Below are 16,200 nucleotides of genomic sequence, written 5' to 3' on the forward strand. Positions count from 1 at the left end.
TGGCAATTTTACAGTTGCAATACTTCAGAAATTAGATATCAAACACTGATGATGCTCAGAAAATTTTCTCCTTCATAGTATCCTTGATTTCTATATGTCATAACTAAAAATGTATTACCACTACTTTTAAAATACAGTCACACATAAGAGACAAGATTTTCTACTGACGCATATACTAAAATTAAAGAAATATCAGTGTCAAAACCTCTGAGCATTTTCACCTACAATTATAGAAAATAGAGAATATTCTCTACAGCAGTAGGAATCATCAGATATAGGTAGTTAATCTCATTTCTAAAGATGTAGTGATGTGGCTTTCCAAGCTACTATCTACATTACACTGTGTCAGAAGTATTCTGTTTATTGCTTACTGAAGAGAAAGGAGCCTTTGTTTTTCCTCAGTTCTTCAATGGAACCCTGACAGACACAAAACAATTTGGAGCCCAAACAGTACAGTATTTTTACCTGTATTTGCTAGAAGATGACTATTCGATTATCTCTGGTAATTTCATATGAAATGACAATATGGAACACCTGGAGGTCCAGAGCTGATGGTGGAGAGGAGACAGTAAACGTAAAGAAATCTTCTGCACTCCAGCCAGCTAACTCAGCATGTAAGTGTTCGTACATGATCACACCTTCATCAACCTATTTTGGGTAAAGGAAAGTCACAGGTGTAAGAGGAAAATGACTTTAACCAGAGGACTGCTAAGGACAGAAAAAAATATCTTGAGAACATTGTTCAAAGAGGTCTTCGTACCTTAGTCCATGCACAGCATATATGGAACTTACAGAATTGTTTAGGTTGGAAAAGACCTTTAAGATCAAGTCCAACCATTAACCCACCACCAACAAGTCCACTACTAAACCATGTCCCCAAGTGCCAGATCTACACATCTTTTAAAATCTCCAGGTTGGTGATTCAATCACTTCCCTGGCCTGGTTCAATGTTAGATCACCCTTCAATCACTCTTCACATGAAGAAAGCTTTCCTAATATTCCAGCTAAATGTGCCCTGGCACAACCTGAGGGCATTTCCTCTCATCCTATAGCTTGTTACTTAGGCAAAGAAGCTGATCCTCACCTGACTACAACCTCCTTTCAGGTAGTTCTAGAGAGCAATAAGATTCCCCCTGACCCTCCTTTTCAAGTGCCCCCCGAGCCTCCTTTTCTCCAGATAAACACCCTCAGTTCCCTCAGGCACTCCTAGTAGGACTTGTGCTCCAGACTCTTCCCCAGCTCTGTTGCCCTTCTCTGGACACATTCCAGCACCTCAGTGTCTTTCTTGTAGTGACTGGCTCAGAACTGGACACAGGATTTGAGGTGTGGCCTTACCAGTGCCCAGTACAGGGGGACTGTCACTGCCCTGGTCCTGCTGGCCACACTATTGCTGATCCAAGCCAGGATGCCATTGGCCTTCTTGGCCACCTGGGCACACTGCTGGCTCATGTTCAGCTGCTGTTGACCAGCATCCCCAGGTCCTTTTCCACAGGGCAGCCACTCTGCCCCAACCTAAGGTTGTGCTGCCTGAGGTTGTTGTGACTCAAGGTCTCGACTTGGCACTTGGCCGTGCTGAACCTCATACCATTGGCCTTGTCCCACTGATCCAGCCTGTACATAACTTACACTGAGATTATCTTGCACTTCTCTTTTTCTTAAAATGGACTCTGTGTTGCCAGATAAGCTTACCTGAAAGTAGGCAAAATGTTACTGGGCATGAATGCTTAGTAAGAGCCTTATGTGAAGAGCAGAGATATATAACACTGAGAAACCTATTTCAAACTAGCAATGGTAACGGTGATCATAAGCTCAGCTGGACTGTATCTTTAGTGAATCAGAGTATCATATGTCTAAGGTTTTTCTTTACAAGGATGCTAGCAGGTCTGGACTCATTGTCCTGAAAAAGTATACGAAAGACTGAAGGACTGAAAAGGACTTTGATGCAGGTATTTCCTGGGAACAGTCAAAGATACTTGGTAAGAGACTAAGAAAACCAGAAGGGAGTGTAACGACAATTGAAATATACTCTCAAGTATAAGCAAAGAGCTGATGAAATTACTTAGTGGGAAATTTATACATCACAGCAAGAAGGGGATTCCTAAGAAACAGGAAGAAACCTGGTTTGTCCTATATGTGCCTGCACTGACCTTGCAGATCATCATAGTCAAGAGAATCCTATCAGTCCACTGTGAGTAATCAAGACACAGAAGTAAATCTTCAGAAAAACAAATGCACACACAACATAAAACCATTTATCTCTCTAAAACCCAAAGCGAAAGGCAGTGTTTTCATACTATTTCTCATCAACAGGAATTTTACATGAATTTTAAGATCAATACCATAATACACAGGAACTGCAACAGAATTCCTAATAACAGCAAGATTAGAACACTCTAGTAGACTCATCATCTGGTCTGCTTGCTAATTTATTCACTAGCCTGGAGAGAAGACAGTCATACCTATTAAATCCTTGGCAAATTCCAGGCAACTGCTGACCTGGCCTGCATGTGTTAGTTTGTAATTGCCACAGAGATCCCTGTCTGAGATGGTGCTGGTTCTGAGTTTACTATTGTAACACACTCCTCACAGCCTGCAAACAGTCTGACGGGACTCATTAGCACACGTTTCTATCACATAGGCTTGAAAAGTGTGAAAAAAGAAAACAAAAAGCTCCCTGCTGCTATCACAGATGAAGCATTTTAGCAGTTTAGAGTCTGAAGTGTGAATACAGAGTTCTGATACTGAAATTATTGCAACAGCCCCCTTTGAGATCACTAGGGAAACTGAGCTTTCAAGGTCGGGTTTCTCAGCAGCCTCGAAACCATCCTGCTTTTTCTCTAAAAAAGTCAGACTGATGTGATAAAATCCTATATGCACATCTTCAGGTTTGTGCCTTCCCTATACTAATTTTATTTTTAATGGCTATTATAGGAAAAAAAAAATCATATCAAAAGGATACGTTGATTCGGGGTAACTTTCCAAAACCTCTAGGACTTCAAGTTGGGAGAGAAAAAAAAAGCAAATATCATGTTGAAAAACTAGTGTGTTATTCAAGAGTGTTTAATGCACAAATAATTTTCTTATATTCCCAAACAACATCATCTCCTAGAACGCTTCCATCAACGCTGCCTCCGTACAATCCTTAACATCCCAAACAACAACTGTTCAAGAAAAAATGCCTTGAAATGCAATAGTGATTTCAGTCCTTTTTTTTTCCCCTCTGGCAACAAAGCAATAAACCACAGGGCACAGGAAGAGTTCAGCACCACAGCAAAAGAGAGAACTACTTTTACAAGCTAGCAACATAGTACTTTTATGAAATGAAATTTGAAATTCCTCAACACAGAATGAAGAGTATGAAAACTCAAAGCACTAATCTAATGCAAAATATTTTCAGTTCCAATCAGATTTACAAGCTTCTTATTACTAAACAGAAACTGAATGTCTTAGTCTCCATTACATGGAGAATGTACAATGTTTGTAACATCAATGTAATTTTCCAACTGATATTTTAACTCCATGTGCTACAATACACTAGACTGAAAATTTATTTAGATACCTTTTCTCTCCCTCATACCTCATTCTCTACCAGCATCAATAGCAAGCAATAGGTTTGGATACTTTAATTCTACCTGTAAGCAGTCACTTAGCTCTACTTGTTTGAAATTAAAATGGCCAATAGAAATATCTCCAAGAGATAAGAAAAGCATACATATTATTATAGCTCAAATCCTTACACAATTTACAGAGTTCAAAGGAAATTTAGCTATACATTAGTAAAAACGAAAGCTTCAGAGAAATAACTGGCATGTTCTGACATGGCACTGTCTAATAAACATACATAAAGATCATATCCATAGGCAAAAAGAGTGAAACTCCAAAACCGTAACTGAAAGATTTTCTGTCTAACATGCTTAACTTTTTCATTTAATGCTCATAAAAAATCACACACTTTGGGATCAGAAGGGAGCAGCGTCATCATATAGTTCATCTCTTTCATAACTTAAGACAAAACTCAGCATCTATGGTAACAAGACCAATAACATCATGAGATTAGTATGTGGTTTTATGAGAACCATTCTGTATTCATTTTGCTTTATAAAGTGCAAGTGGAGATTCATTCCACCACAGTCCTCGGTCAGGTTGTTTGAAAGTTTGATGATAACTAATAAAAATGTCAATCTTTTTTCCAGGTTTTACTTATCAAGTTTCAATTTCTGGCCAACAGGTTTTCTCATTTCTTCATACATTGGATCAAACAGCCAGATTTAAAATCTGTAAACATAGTTTTTTCCATGAGCAAAGTCAGAAGACTGATCCCCTTTTGTCTCCCTCACTTTGATTTTCTGAGAATAACTTAATGCAGAGAACATTGTCATATTCAGATTCTGCACACAGACATAAGTAATTTCTGTTGCAGAAGAACGTTTCTATCAAGTTACATAAGCTGCCATGTTTTAGTCATTCAGTATGAGAATCTATATTACAGGTAAGATACTTTAAATACTTAGTATCACAGCCAATCAAGTCAATAAAAGTCCTCTTGAGGACACCCATGACTGTGTACAGATAAAATGAATATGATACTTTCAGAGTACAGACTTTTCATAGAGCAAAAGGTTGCCTCTTCTGCCAGAAACTAAAGGCTGCCAACCTCTGCCTGCTGGCTAATGGCACCAGAACAGCTTTTCTTGACAAATACTATTACAAGCAAAACAGTGGGAATTGCCAAGACCCTGCTAGTAACCAAGCAGAGAGGAACAAAGGCTGCCCTTGCATTCATTACTAGATGCCAGATATTTAGCGACATAGCAAATCTGGATGGTTGCACTGATGGACCACATATGCCTGATTGCTTAACAGATATAAATGGAATCAGACAAAGAATAAGCAACTGAGATGCCCTTTGAAGTAACAATATACGCCTTAACTAGTTATTATAGAGTAAATGCTTATCATAGACTGTGTAAAACTGAGAATTTCCTGAGTGGTATCATCGGAATTTACTCTGATCAGCCTTCCAAGTTTTGGGAAAGTTACAATCATAAAAGTTATACTTCTGTTTCCTGCACTGAACACATCACTGGTTACAGCTTTAAGATCATGTTGTGAAATAGGTTTCCTGGAACCTAAAAAAGTGTCAATTACAGGAAACACATATTTACGAGAGCAATTTTACAAAAGGTTAAGTTTTGTATGCACAACTCACACTCTCACTCAGCTATTCTACTTAGCCTTTTAATAATGTTTTATAAGATCAGCAGGCTTACTCTTTTTCTAGTTACCTTCTAGTTGCAACTCTTTTTTCAATCAAAAAGGCCATTAGTAGGATGTATCTTTGTCTTACAAATGTAAAAAATGCAGTACTCTTCAGCACATGTAATCTCTAAACACTAGCTTCTGCAAAAACAACCCAAAGTAAGGAATAGAGCATGTATAAGAAGCTCTGTTCCTACACGACATGTCTAGAATTGAATTCATACTCCAATGTTTTGGGTATTCCCAGTTGCCACAGAAGACGGGATGATTTGGCAGGGAGAAGCCTCAACACAGTAAAGTTTTCAGTGAACACATAAACCAAAGCCAATTATTAACAGAAACATGAAGCATGCTTTATCAATATGAAATATTAATTTCATTAAATGAAATTAAAACATCAATACTGAATTAAACAAATTAGGAAGAACATCATATAACAGAAATGACAGCCTGAACTGAAATAATGATTTAATTATTTATTAAGAGGTAAAAAAATCCTTTTCATACATAGCACCGCACTAACCTAACTAAAGTTACTAAATTCTGGCTTAAAAATGAAAAAGATTATTACGAGCTTTCTGGCATTTAGTCAAACCAAGACAATTTTTGAGGTAGGCGTGACGAAACCACACTTAGTAATTTCCTGAAAGAAAAAAATAAGTTTTATTTGGCTTTTTTTGAAGCACTTTCAAGGTATACAGTCAGCGCACTAAAAGTCACGTTCAGTGATAATTTTGGAGGAGCAATAGATTCTGATAACCCTATTCTCCCTATATCCCCACTTCTACCTCAGTTCTCACATTTTCTTTTTTCTTAAGCAACAAGCTTTTGTAGGTTTCAATACATAATTTCAGATACTAGCAGTATATATCTTTGAAGTCTGAATTATCAATCCACCTTCAATAAACCATAATGTTTATACAGGAATAACACAGAATAACATATATATGCTACAATATTCAGAGGAAAGGGGATGCTTTGCAAGCCATTAGTAGCATCAGGTTTACCTGCAGCTGTGCCATGGTTCAAATCACAACTACTTTGAAGGAGAGTTGTTATAACAAAATAAGATCTTCTGGCTCTGTCTGTTTTCCCATTTTTACCTTCCCATATCTCTCTGTGTCCACACTGTTTTGAAAAGTGAAGCTGTCCCTCAGGTCTAGAAAAATTCTCCCACACTGTATCTAATTCAAGAAAGCTTCCTTCTCTTTCTCTCTCTTCCCTTTTTTGTATGACAGTCAGGGAGGGAAGCATGACCTTGTGAATACAGCAGATGTAGTCAGAAATTTACAACTTAGAGCAGGAGTTAATCAGACCACATAAATCTGAAAATGCAGTTTATCAGTAACCTGCTACTTATGTAAATCAGGCCTCATTGCCTTAACAGAGTAGGACAGAGTAACTCTAAAACATGGTCTCACTGCAGTGATGAAAGTTACCACTTCAATTTTTCATAATCATACCAGGTTATCACACCACCACCACCACAGTGCAGGGCCAAGGATGTCTGTCACAAAACCCTGTTCCTTCCTCATAGACCTGACCTCACTTCACTGCTCAGCACAGGCTGAAATATAGCCTAGGGCCACAGACAACAAAGTCTATCATGCTCTCCTGTAAAATAGGATCCTCCCCCAAACATAACCTTCTCCTTTACCCACTCCTGTCCTGAGAGTTGAGAACCTTCTCCAGCACCCACAGTAGTTCTCCTCTAGTCTTCACCCACCCAACAGACTGGGTGAAGGAAAGTGAAGTGAGAACACTGCCTATGTGTTCCCAAATACAGAAGCAGAGAGGTCACAAAGACAACCCAACCCAAAGGAACAGAGAGTAGGAAGACACACAATTAGGACAGGTGATGCCAAGTAGAGCCAAACTAATCCATATAACTAGAGTGCAACAGCATAAGGTTGGTACATAATAATTTTGTTACACATTTTTACATTTAAGATTTGGAAAATGCTTTGGCATGAGCATTCTGCCTATCACTGGTAGAGAGTTATGAATCATCTCATCTATGGACTGATTAGACAGCTCTGCTTCCAAATAACTAAAAGTCAGGCTGCCCCTCCTTCTCAGAGAGAAACTCGGCTCATTCCTTCTTTGAGCAATTGCTTCCCTGAAGAGAGCAAATCCCCGCATTGTATCCAGGATACACGTGAAAAAACTCATGTATCTCACAGACAATTTGCTGGCACACTGATAAAACAAGTTCCTGTTAAACAGAAAAAAATCAATAAATTATGTAAACAAATCTGGTATACCCAACACAAAAAAAGACAGCAGTGCAGTGCATTGCAGAACAATACACTTGAGAGAATAGTTTATACCCAGACAAGACATGGTAAATTCCTCACAATTAATTCAATTTTTACCACCCCAGAGAGAAGGATTCTCAAGTTGCCTCGAAATTAACTTTCATTCTGCAGTGCTATAAAATATAACAGGACACTGGCTGTTGTTTTAATATATATTAACCATTTGGCACCATCATTGTTTTATTAGTCATTTCATGACAGCCAAGTACAGCTGAAACCCACACAGCTCCAGAATGTCCTTTAAAAATATCATAAAGAGAACAGGTGAAAAAGCTAGTAAAACTTTTTAACATCTAAAAGGAATTTTGCTCACCCAAAGTAAGTGAAAATTCAGGAAAAACTGTAATCTTAGATTAATATAATGTGCAGTGCTGAAAGAAATACTGTATTTTGCAAAGTGAAGAACTGATTGACAGTCTAGAGACTTTGCATTCTATGGAAGTATCTGGCATGCTTCTCTTACAATTACCATTGTCTTAAGATAGAACTTCTGTAAATCCTTGTGCCCAAGGCAACCTTACATACCAATATTGCATGGTAATAAGCTCTGTAAGTGGATTTATGTGAATCCCATTTATATTGACTGAATTAGAAGATCACGTTGCTACAATCTCATTTTTTTTTGCCTGTGTTTAAGTGGCTTTCATGGCAAACCTTTGTTTATGCAGCTTATAACTGGGAAGTTTAAGAAGATAAAGTACTCCTCTTCTGTATCCAATTAATAAATCAAGGTACAGATTAATACCTCTAGAACATTGCCAATTCTACATCTCTCTCTGACTCTACAGACTGTATTCAGAGAAAAGAAAAAGGTAGCACAGACAAAAGTGTGATGCAAGACATTGCTCAGAGAAAACTAACCTATTACTCCTTTAATCCTGCAATTAATGTTAGATTACTACCTCAGTCAGGGACTACTCTTGCCAATGTCAAGGAGCAAATGGCTCTGGTGAGACCCTCTTACATCAATTCCTGCAGTAGTACGACTTCATTTAAAAAATACTTAGCTGCTGATACTAGTTACAAATGCACCAATATGAACCAAAGTTTTCAGTCCTTCTGATTCATCAGTGAGTCTCTCCATAACTCATCTTAAACAATAAAAAAGTGAATTAGCAACCTGCAGAGTTTACATGTGCTATTCAGAATCTCACAGACACAAGCTCCATTCTGCTTTTACCAATCAATATCACAACCATCTAGGACACTTCTAAATATTTGAATATAATAGAGAGCCTTTTAACAAATCTGAATGGGGAATATCCAGACCTTAGGAAGACAGTACTATTGTCACACTGTGCTTGTATATTTCACTGTCAGTTTCTGTTGACTCCAAGCATATCAAAAAGTTAGACTACAAAGCAAAAAAGCAATATGTTGTTTGAGAAATCATAACCCTTCTTTTCAAAATCATACAGATAGATGTTCTCAGGTACAGTTTTCCATAGTTTAGTCAGTTAGGTATCTGACAAATAACTCTATATTATGCAATATTTTCAAGTGGATAAAATCATCATAATCTTAAAAAACAGACCTGGAAAGACTCCGAGTCCTTTGTTCTCTTCAAGGCTAATGACCAGCGTATGTGCTGTGATGCTAAAAATCTGTTGAGGTGCAAAGTTCAAACCATCTGTCACCTGAAAGTTGAAGCCTCCAGACATTGCTCCTATAGAAAAGAAAATAATAAATTTATTCTTGTATTACTCTGTCACACAAAACACAAGCATACTTTTGGACACCTTTTGCTCTTGGCTACAGTGAAATATTGTTGAGGAATATATTTGGTGCAGGTAGTTCAGTGTGCAGCTGCAGTGCCAGCTACAGATTGAGCTCTGGATGGCAGAATCCCCAGGCAAGAGGGCCCCAGGCAAGAGGCCACCAACTGCCCACCCTTTGCACAACAAAGGGCACATGGACCTGTAGCCCAGCTGGACACAGAGAAACAAGAGGAGCCAAGAACCCCAGACTTCCTTTGTGCTTAGACTGTGAGGGTATAAAAACCCAGGGGTCCTTGTTCAGGGTCCCACCTCAGAGGCTCCCAGCTTGAGCTGTTATTCTGTTATTGCACCATGATTAAATTATATTAAGGAACAGGTGCCTGAGACTCTGCTATGGGAAACCTGGGACTAAACTGGTAAGGAAACCTAATCTGACTGTGTGAGTGGTGTGTGTAGGGTGAGCAGTGTGTGTAGGGAGTCAAGCAGGGTACCTGTTGGGTTACTGCAACCGCCCACTGTGAAAGGACCTCATCTCCTGTGGTATAAGTGTGACTGCCTGAGTGACTCCTGAATGGAGCAGACTGGAAAGTTTCCTTAACAATATATATCCAAAGTCATCCTGACAGCAACTTTTGATCAGAACCTTTGTATCTTAATTAGAATTAAATAAATTGATTATGCAGTTAACACCTTCCCAAGGAAGAACTACTGGCTGCTGCTTACAGTGAAGGTCAACATCCCTTAGATGTAAATCACGAAGAGTGGGCCCTTCGTCTCTTTCTTTACTGACCCAGTGGAGCTGAAACCAAGTTACACTTGGGGAAACAATGACTTCTAGATTTCCAGCTTCTTTTATAGCTTAGGAGGGTCCAAAGCACTTAAGCAGTCACATTTTGCCAAAGAAGGAACTGGAGGGGAAAGTAACTAGAATGTTCTTTCCTTTTGTTTTATGTTTAAAGGTCTGTATCAACCCTTGGGTTGTTTCCTTTGCCTCTTTGCTGTGCTTCAGCTTTGCTGAAGTATGTATGTTGTCACAGCTTAAAATATTTCAGAGGTTATGTGTACTCATAATAAATGCACATTTTTGCCTTTAATCTTAGGACCTTTACATACTTTGGCACAACCCATAGCAAAATACCTCCAGGAGTCTGAGTGGATTCCTGTAAAAATACATCTCTCAGTACTGACTGACTGCTTCAAGCAGAGGCTTCCCAGACTGTTCAGTTAGGTAGAGACATTGAAACATTAGCTGTTGCAAAGAGTTACCATGCTGTTCTATTTGCTTTGCCCAATTTAGCCACAAGATACTGCTAAAAGAATATAGATCCTGAAAGCCAGAGGGTGCTTGCATGTGAAGATCAGAACACCTTGCCTAACTACAAATTAACATACCAGAAGAATCAAATGTGGGTTCTGAGATTATAGTTAATAACATCCCTATGTTAACAACGCCCCTGGCTCTTATATCCAGCCAGACAATGAAGCAGTCTGGAAGATCGTGTCATACAGTTTTTATTTTAACAGTTTTTATTCTCTGATGTTTTCTCCTGATATAAATGAAGAAGCTGCTTATTTAAAAAGGCATCAGGGAGTCTAGTATTTGAACTAGGTTGGAAAAAAAACCACCCGGCTTACATACCCTCATTTGCTTTTTTGGCTAATGCAGGTCAACTGCTTGATTAACCCAGATGTTTTATCATCGGCAGTCAGGAACATAACTACATCTCAAACTTCTGCTTGGGTGGAGCATTTATTACTTTATCAATTAATTTTCAAAGACACACCTGATCAGAAGCGATAAAAAGGACACCAAAAAGAGGGCTGTAAAAGTTGCACTGAAAAGACATTACAACTTCAGAACCAACAAGAGTTCAATTCAGTACTGCCCTTTGAAAAATACTGACAGGATTTGTGGGCAGACTCCATACGGAAAAAGTGGGAGGGAAGTTCTCTAGAGTGAAGGAAGGGTGGAAAAGACAAGGAATTCTCATGCTGAAAGAGGAGTACAGAAAAGGAAAGGTACGTTCTGGTTCTGCTTTTATGCTGGTGACAGAACAGTCAGGGATTACGGAAGAAACAAATAAAACATTCAAGGTGACAACATGAGAAAGACAGGAGAGATTTGCAACTCACCGCACAGAATTAGCAGCATAATGTAATGCATGAGGCTGAGTAAAGATGAAGGGAAAGTTTTGAGGTCTAACTTAGAAGCACAAAAGCAAAGTACGGTAGTACTTTCTTTAGTACTCCAGTAAAAAAGACACTAAGAATGGAGAGTCACTGCCAGGTACAGATGTTAAAGATGTGTGTGGTGCCATAAGGAGTAGCCAGGGAATGGAAGAGCTGTCTCAGCCAAGCGGATGCTGCTCTTCCCCTTGGAAGGGCTACAGCGGGTAGAAGAGTAGATAGGGGCACTTCCCAAGAGGACCCAAAGAAGCTAGTGCACACCGTTAAGACTGACGACAAGGGACAGAGAAAAGGGACAAAAATCTGAATGACAGCAGAACACAAGGAAAGGCCACAGGACAAGGCTGGGAGCAAGAAAATGAGAGTAACAAGTTCATTTCTAGCAACAGTTCAAGATGAGAGAGCAAAGAAAATCACTGACAGAGAAAGGAAAAGAAGTAAAATATTCAGAGTCCTTTCTGAAGCACTGGAGGCCATGAGGCTGAGCAGATGGCAGAGACAGAGCAGCTGCAAGACCTGAAATATCACCTGGTCAATTTTATGTTATAAAATTACTATACAAGCCACACTTCCACTCACTTGAAAACAAAATTTTCTGTTCTTTTCACTTTTATTAATCAAGATTCACTCCCTAAGACTACAGATACACATGTGCCCTTTCAGGAACACAGAAGGGAACTGATTTCCTCACACTGACACTTCCACTGTCCTACCACCATAGGGGTTTTTATACGTCAAAGTCTCCCTCGGAACAATTTAAATAGCTTGGCTCACTTTTGTCATGCTCTTGACCTTTAATTTCCTGGCCAAATTATTTGAGGATTCTTATAGCTCACCAGCAACTGCTTGTAAAGCAACTTCAGTAACATATACACACTCTGCCAGACAGTGCATCAAAAGTCAGAGCACATCAACCTCATGAAGACGCAGTATAGATCTGGAGTGACTGCTGCAGCCAAGGGAGTACTGGAATTCCAGCCTGCCTTGGGGCTGGCAAGACAGCGCTGTACCTCTTCTATCTCCATCCTAAAAAAATGGTTTATTCCTTCCGTAGAACAAGTTTCTTCTTTCAGCTGAGGTAACATGGTAATAGAGCTGGAGCAGGAAATAGGCACCATATAAAATCCCCACCTCTTCCTCTGCATGGAACTCTGTTGGGACGTTCATTCCTGTGGCTTCCCAGCACTACCACTCAAGGATGCATGAAGCTGCCCTGACTTCTTTTATTCCCCACACATTCTCTCAAATGCACAATAAACCCAATCTCTAGCTCTGGCCACTGGCACAAAGAGTCAATGTTTAAAGCTGAATTCCTTCACAGCCTGAAAGGGATGTTGACATCACACCATAGCTTGATCATCCATCACCACCACATCATGGCAGGTGTCTTTGAGACTGCTGGTCCACGAATAGCTCTGCACTGTAGTGAGATAGAAAGGCTTCAGGCAATTTTCAACCACAATAGTCAAAAACATGGATTTCATATCTCTGAAAGCTGCATGGCAACATTTCCTTACTGAAAAACTGCTTTCAGAAAGAAGGCTGCTATTAAATAAAGCACCAGTACACAAAGGTTTCCCAGTAAGCACACATTTAAGTAGGCATCAGACCCTTCTCTGTTTAATTTGTGAGATCATGTAAATAGTCTCTGAAATCTTTGTGACATTACAATGGCATCTGTAACAGATTAAAAACACAAGTATAATGAATAGGAACAGTATTTTGGTAGCAGGCATGGTATTTGTGAAATCACATACCATTGTGTACAAATACCAGATGCCCTTCAGTTATATGAGCCTGGGTAAAACTAAGGATGCTCTTGTTTGGAGAAGACTTCACAGCCAAGTGCCCATTGCTAGGTGGAGTAATTGAATACACCAGTTCTGATGGTGAGGAATCCTTGTCTTCTGCCCAGAGGTCATCAATAGTTATTTCTGTGACGGAACCCATCCAGACCTAGAAAAACAAAATAATAAAAATAAATAAAGAAAATGCATACAAAAGAAAATAGGGGGGGGATGGGGAGGGGACAGGGATGGATGATACATAACTCAAAGAAAAAGAAAGACTAGAATAAAGATTTGCTACACTAGTAGCTATGGCAAGTTTCCTTACTGTCCATCCAAATCTCTGATCACAGATTGGAACAGTTAATGTTGGCAAATGGTTTTCAAAATACGAGACCTTGGAACAGTACAAGCACATACACCCTGCACCAGTTAAGAGTTTCAGTGAGTTGCAGCAGAAGTGCTCTATTTGTCAGGCACCACGCAAACCCTAACAAACATAACAAAAATTGTATTATGATAGCTGAGTCAAGGAGCTACTTTCCAACACACACACATGAATATTAGTGTCATGTACTTCACAGCAGGCAAGGCATTCAACATGCTCTACTTTCACCAGCAGAAAAGATAAAAGAAAAACAGCCTGGGGACAGCAAAAACTTTAATACAAATGGAACACTTGTTGTAGCTGCATTATTTCCTCCTAACAACACGCACTAAAGACCCTTTTATAGTGCACCAAACAACCCACAGAGGTGCTCAGTTCAGTGGGAAATGAAAGAACCAACACCTCCAATAGCTGCTTAGCACCTAGTGAGGTCATGATTCCAGACAAAATAGCTAACTAGTTTTTAGAAAGATGGTATAAATACCATTACTTAATTCTAATAAATAATCTGTTGGTGCAAGTCCAGAGGTGGGCCACAAAGTTGATAAGGGGACGGGGGCACCTCCCCTGCGAAGACAGGCTGAGGAAGTTGGAGCTGTTCAGCCTGGAGAAGAGAAGGTTGTGTGGAGACCTCATAGCACCTTCCAGTATCTGAAGAGGGCCTAAAAGGAAGCTGGAGAGGGACTCTTCGACAGGAACTGTAGTGATAGGACAAGGAGTAATGGACACAAACTGAAAGAGGGGAAATTTAGGTTAAATATTAGGAAGAAATTCTTTACTTGTCAGGGTGGGGAGATACTGGAACAGATTGCCCGGGGAAGTTGTGGATGTCCCATCTCTGGAAGTGTTCAAGGCCAGGTTGGATAAAGCCTTGAGCAACCTGGGCTACTGGGGGGTGTCCCTGCCCATGACAGGCGGGGTTGGGACTAGAAGATCTTTAAGGTCCCTTAACATTCTATGATGCAATGATGATTGTATGAATTGCTTCTTCGTTTTTTAGCTGAAGATATGGAGAACCTGTAAGATTCTCCTTTCAAGCAGAAAGGACTGCTTTCTGAGTTTCATCTGTATCTTACTGGTTAATTCCTTGTTTGGAAAGAATAAGCAACAGCCCATTTTATTCTTCATCTCTGCTGTATTTATTTGGCATTACAGACAAAAGTGCTAACGAAGAAAAATACATATTTATCTCAATATGAAATTAAATTCTTAAATATTCAATATGTCAATATCAATTATTTCGATGCAGAATTTATATCAGAGATACAATCTTAAAAGCCTAAGCCTTTAAATATCTCAGCTTGAGCTTCAAAATACACACTACATCATCCCTTCCTGTCTTCCTAAGGTCTTAGTACACTTAATAAATATCTGGTAGTAACATCACACCAAATGCCTGAAGAATGATCTTTGACAAAGGTCATTTTACCTCTGCCAAAACCAAAAATCAGCAATCACAGATTTTTCCCTAAGTATTAATTTTACTTTTTAATAAAAACCATGGAAGAAAACCTTTTAAAGCCACTGGGGTGATGAAGGACCACCGCCTCCCTAAGATCCTGCTCTATGGTGAACTTGCCACTGGCTGCCGCATGAGAGGAGCCCCGAAGAAAAGATTCAAGGACTCCCTGAAACAACATCTCAGCCTTGGCCATATTGATCACCATAACTGGTCTACTCTGGCCTCCAATCGGGAGGCCTGGAGACACACCATCTATAACGCAGCTGTCTCCTTTGAGAACTCACGCAGGATCACTCTCGAGGAGAAAAGGCAACGCAGAAAGAACCGTGTCTTGCAAAATACATCATCTAAGGAGTCTTTCTGTTGTGCCTTTTGCAATCTGATATGTCTGTCACGTATTGGCCTCATAAGCCACCAGCGTGCCTGCAGCAAATGTGGATAGAGCCTTCCCAAATCTTCGTTCGCGAAGCCCAGCCATGATGATCAATAGAGGAAAGATTTCAGTCTACACTGTGTCACAGAATATGTGCCATGGAAAAAGAGATACTAAAATGAAATTAAATGGGGTTTTTTTATAAGTAGGAAAAAAGTTTGAACCATAAGTTTATAACAGAGAATATCTTGCAACCAGCAAATAGCTATTTTCTCCCTTGAAATATATATTTCTCTGCAATGTAATTACTAATATCAAATTTTGATAAGGAATGACACCTATGAATACACAGGATGATAACTAATCCTAAAAGGTGACTTAGTGAGTGGCAGCAAATATGCGTATCAGTGTCACAGGTTTTGTATCGAGACCCTCATCTCACTAGCACTCGTGTAGATTAATCATCATGGCCAGGCTTCGCGAACAAAGATTTGGGAAGGCTCTATCCACATTTGTTACAGGCAGGCTGGTGGCTTATGAGGTCAACACGAGACAGACATAGATTATTCTACACAGAAAATAAAAGGTGACATAGAATATGCAAAAATATAAGAAATTACTATGGATGTTACTACAAATTACTTATTCAGTTTCAAATTTTTTCCTTACTAAAGGAAAAAAGAACTATAATTTCTAATTATAGAAAAA

General features: G+C 39.3%; 1 protein-coding gene across 1 annotated transcript in view; it reads right to left on the reverse strand.

Annotated features, from left to right (window-relative positions):
- The window catches only part of LOC116780428 (chondroitin sulfate proteoglycan 4-like), a 41,746-nt gene that overhangs the window by 7,221 nt on the left and 18,325 nt on the right, over nt 1–16,200 (reverse strand). The window contains 5 exon segments of the mRNA XM_032675430.1: nt 466–492; nt 495–648; nt 4,957–5,129; nt 9,112–9,243; nt 13,240–13,438. Of these exon segments, the coding sequence (XP_032531321.1) occupies nt 466–492; nt 495–648; nt 4,957–5,129; nt 9,112–9,243; nt 13,240–13,438 (685 nt within the window).

This window comes from Chiroxiphia lanceolata, chromosome Z (genome assembly GCF_009829145.1).
Source record: "Chiroxiphia lanceolata isolate bChiLan1 chromosome Z, bChiLan1.pri, whole genome shotgun sequence".
Classification (NCBI taxonomy): Eukaryota; Metazoa; Chordata; class Aves; order Passeriformes; family Pipridae; genus Chiroxiphia; species Chiroxiphia lanceolata.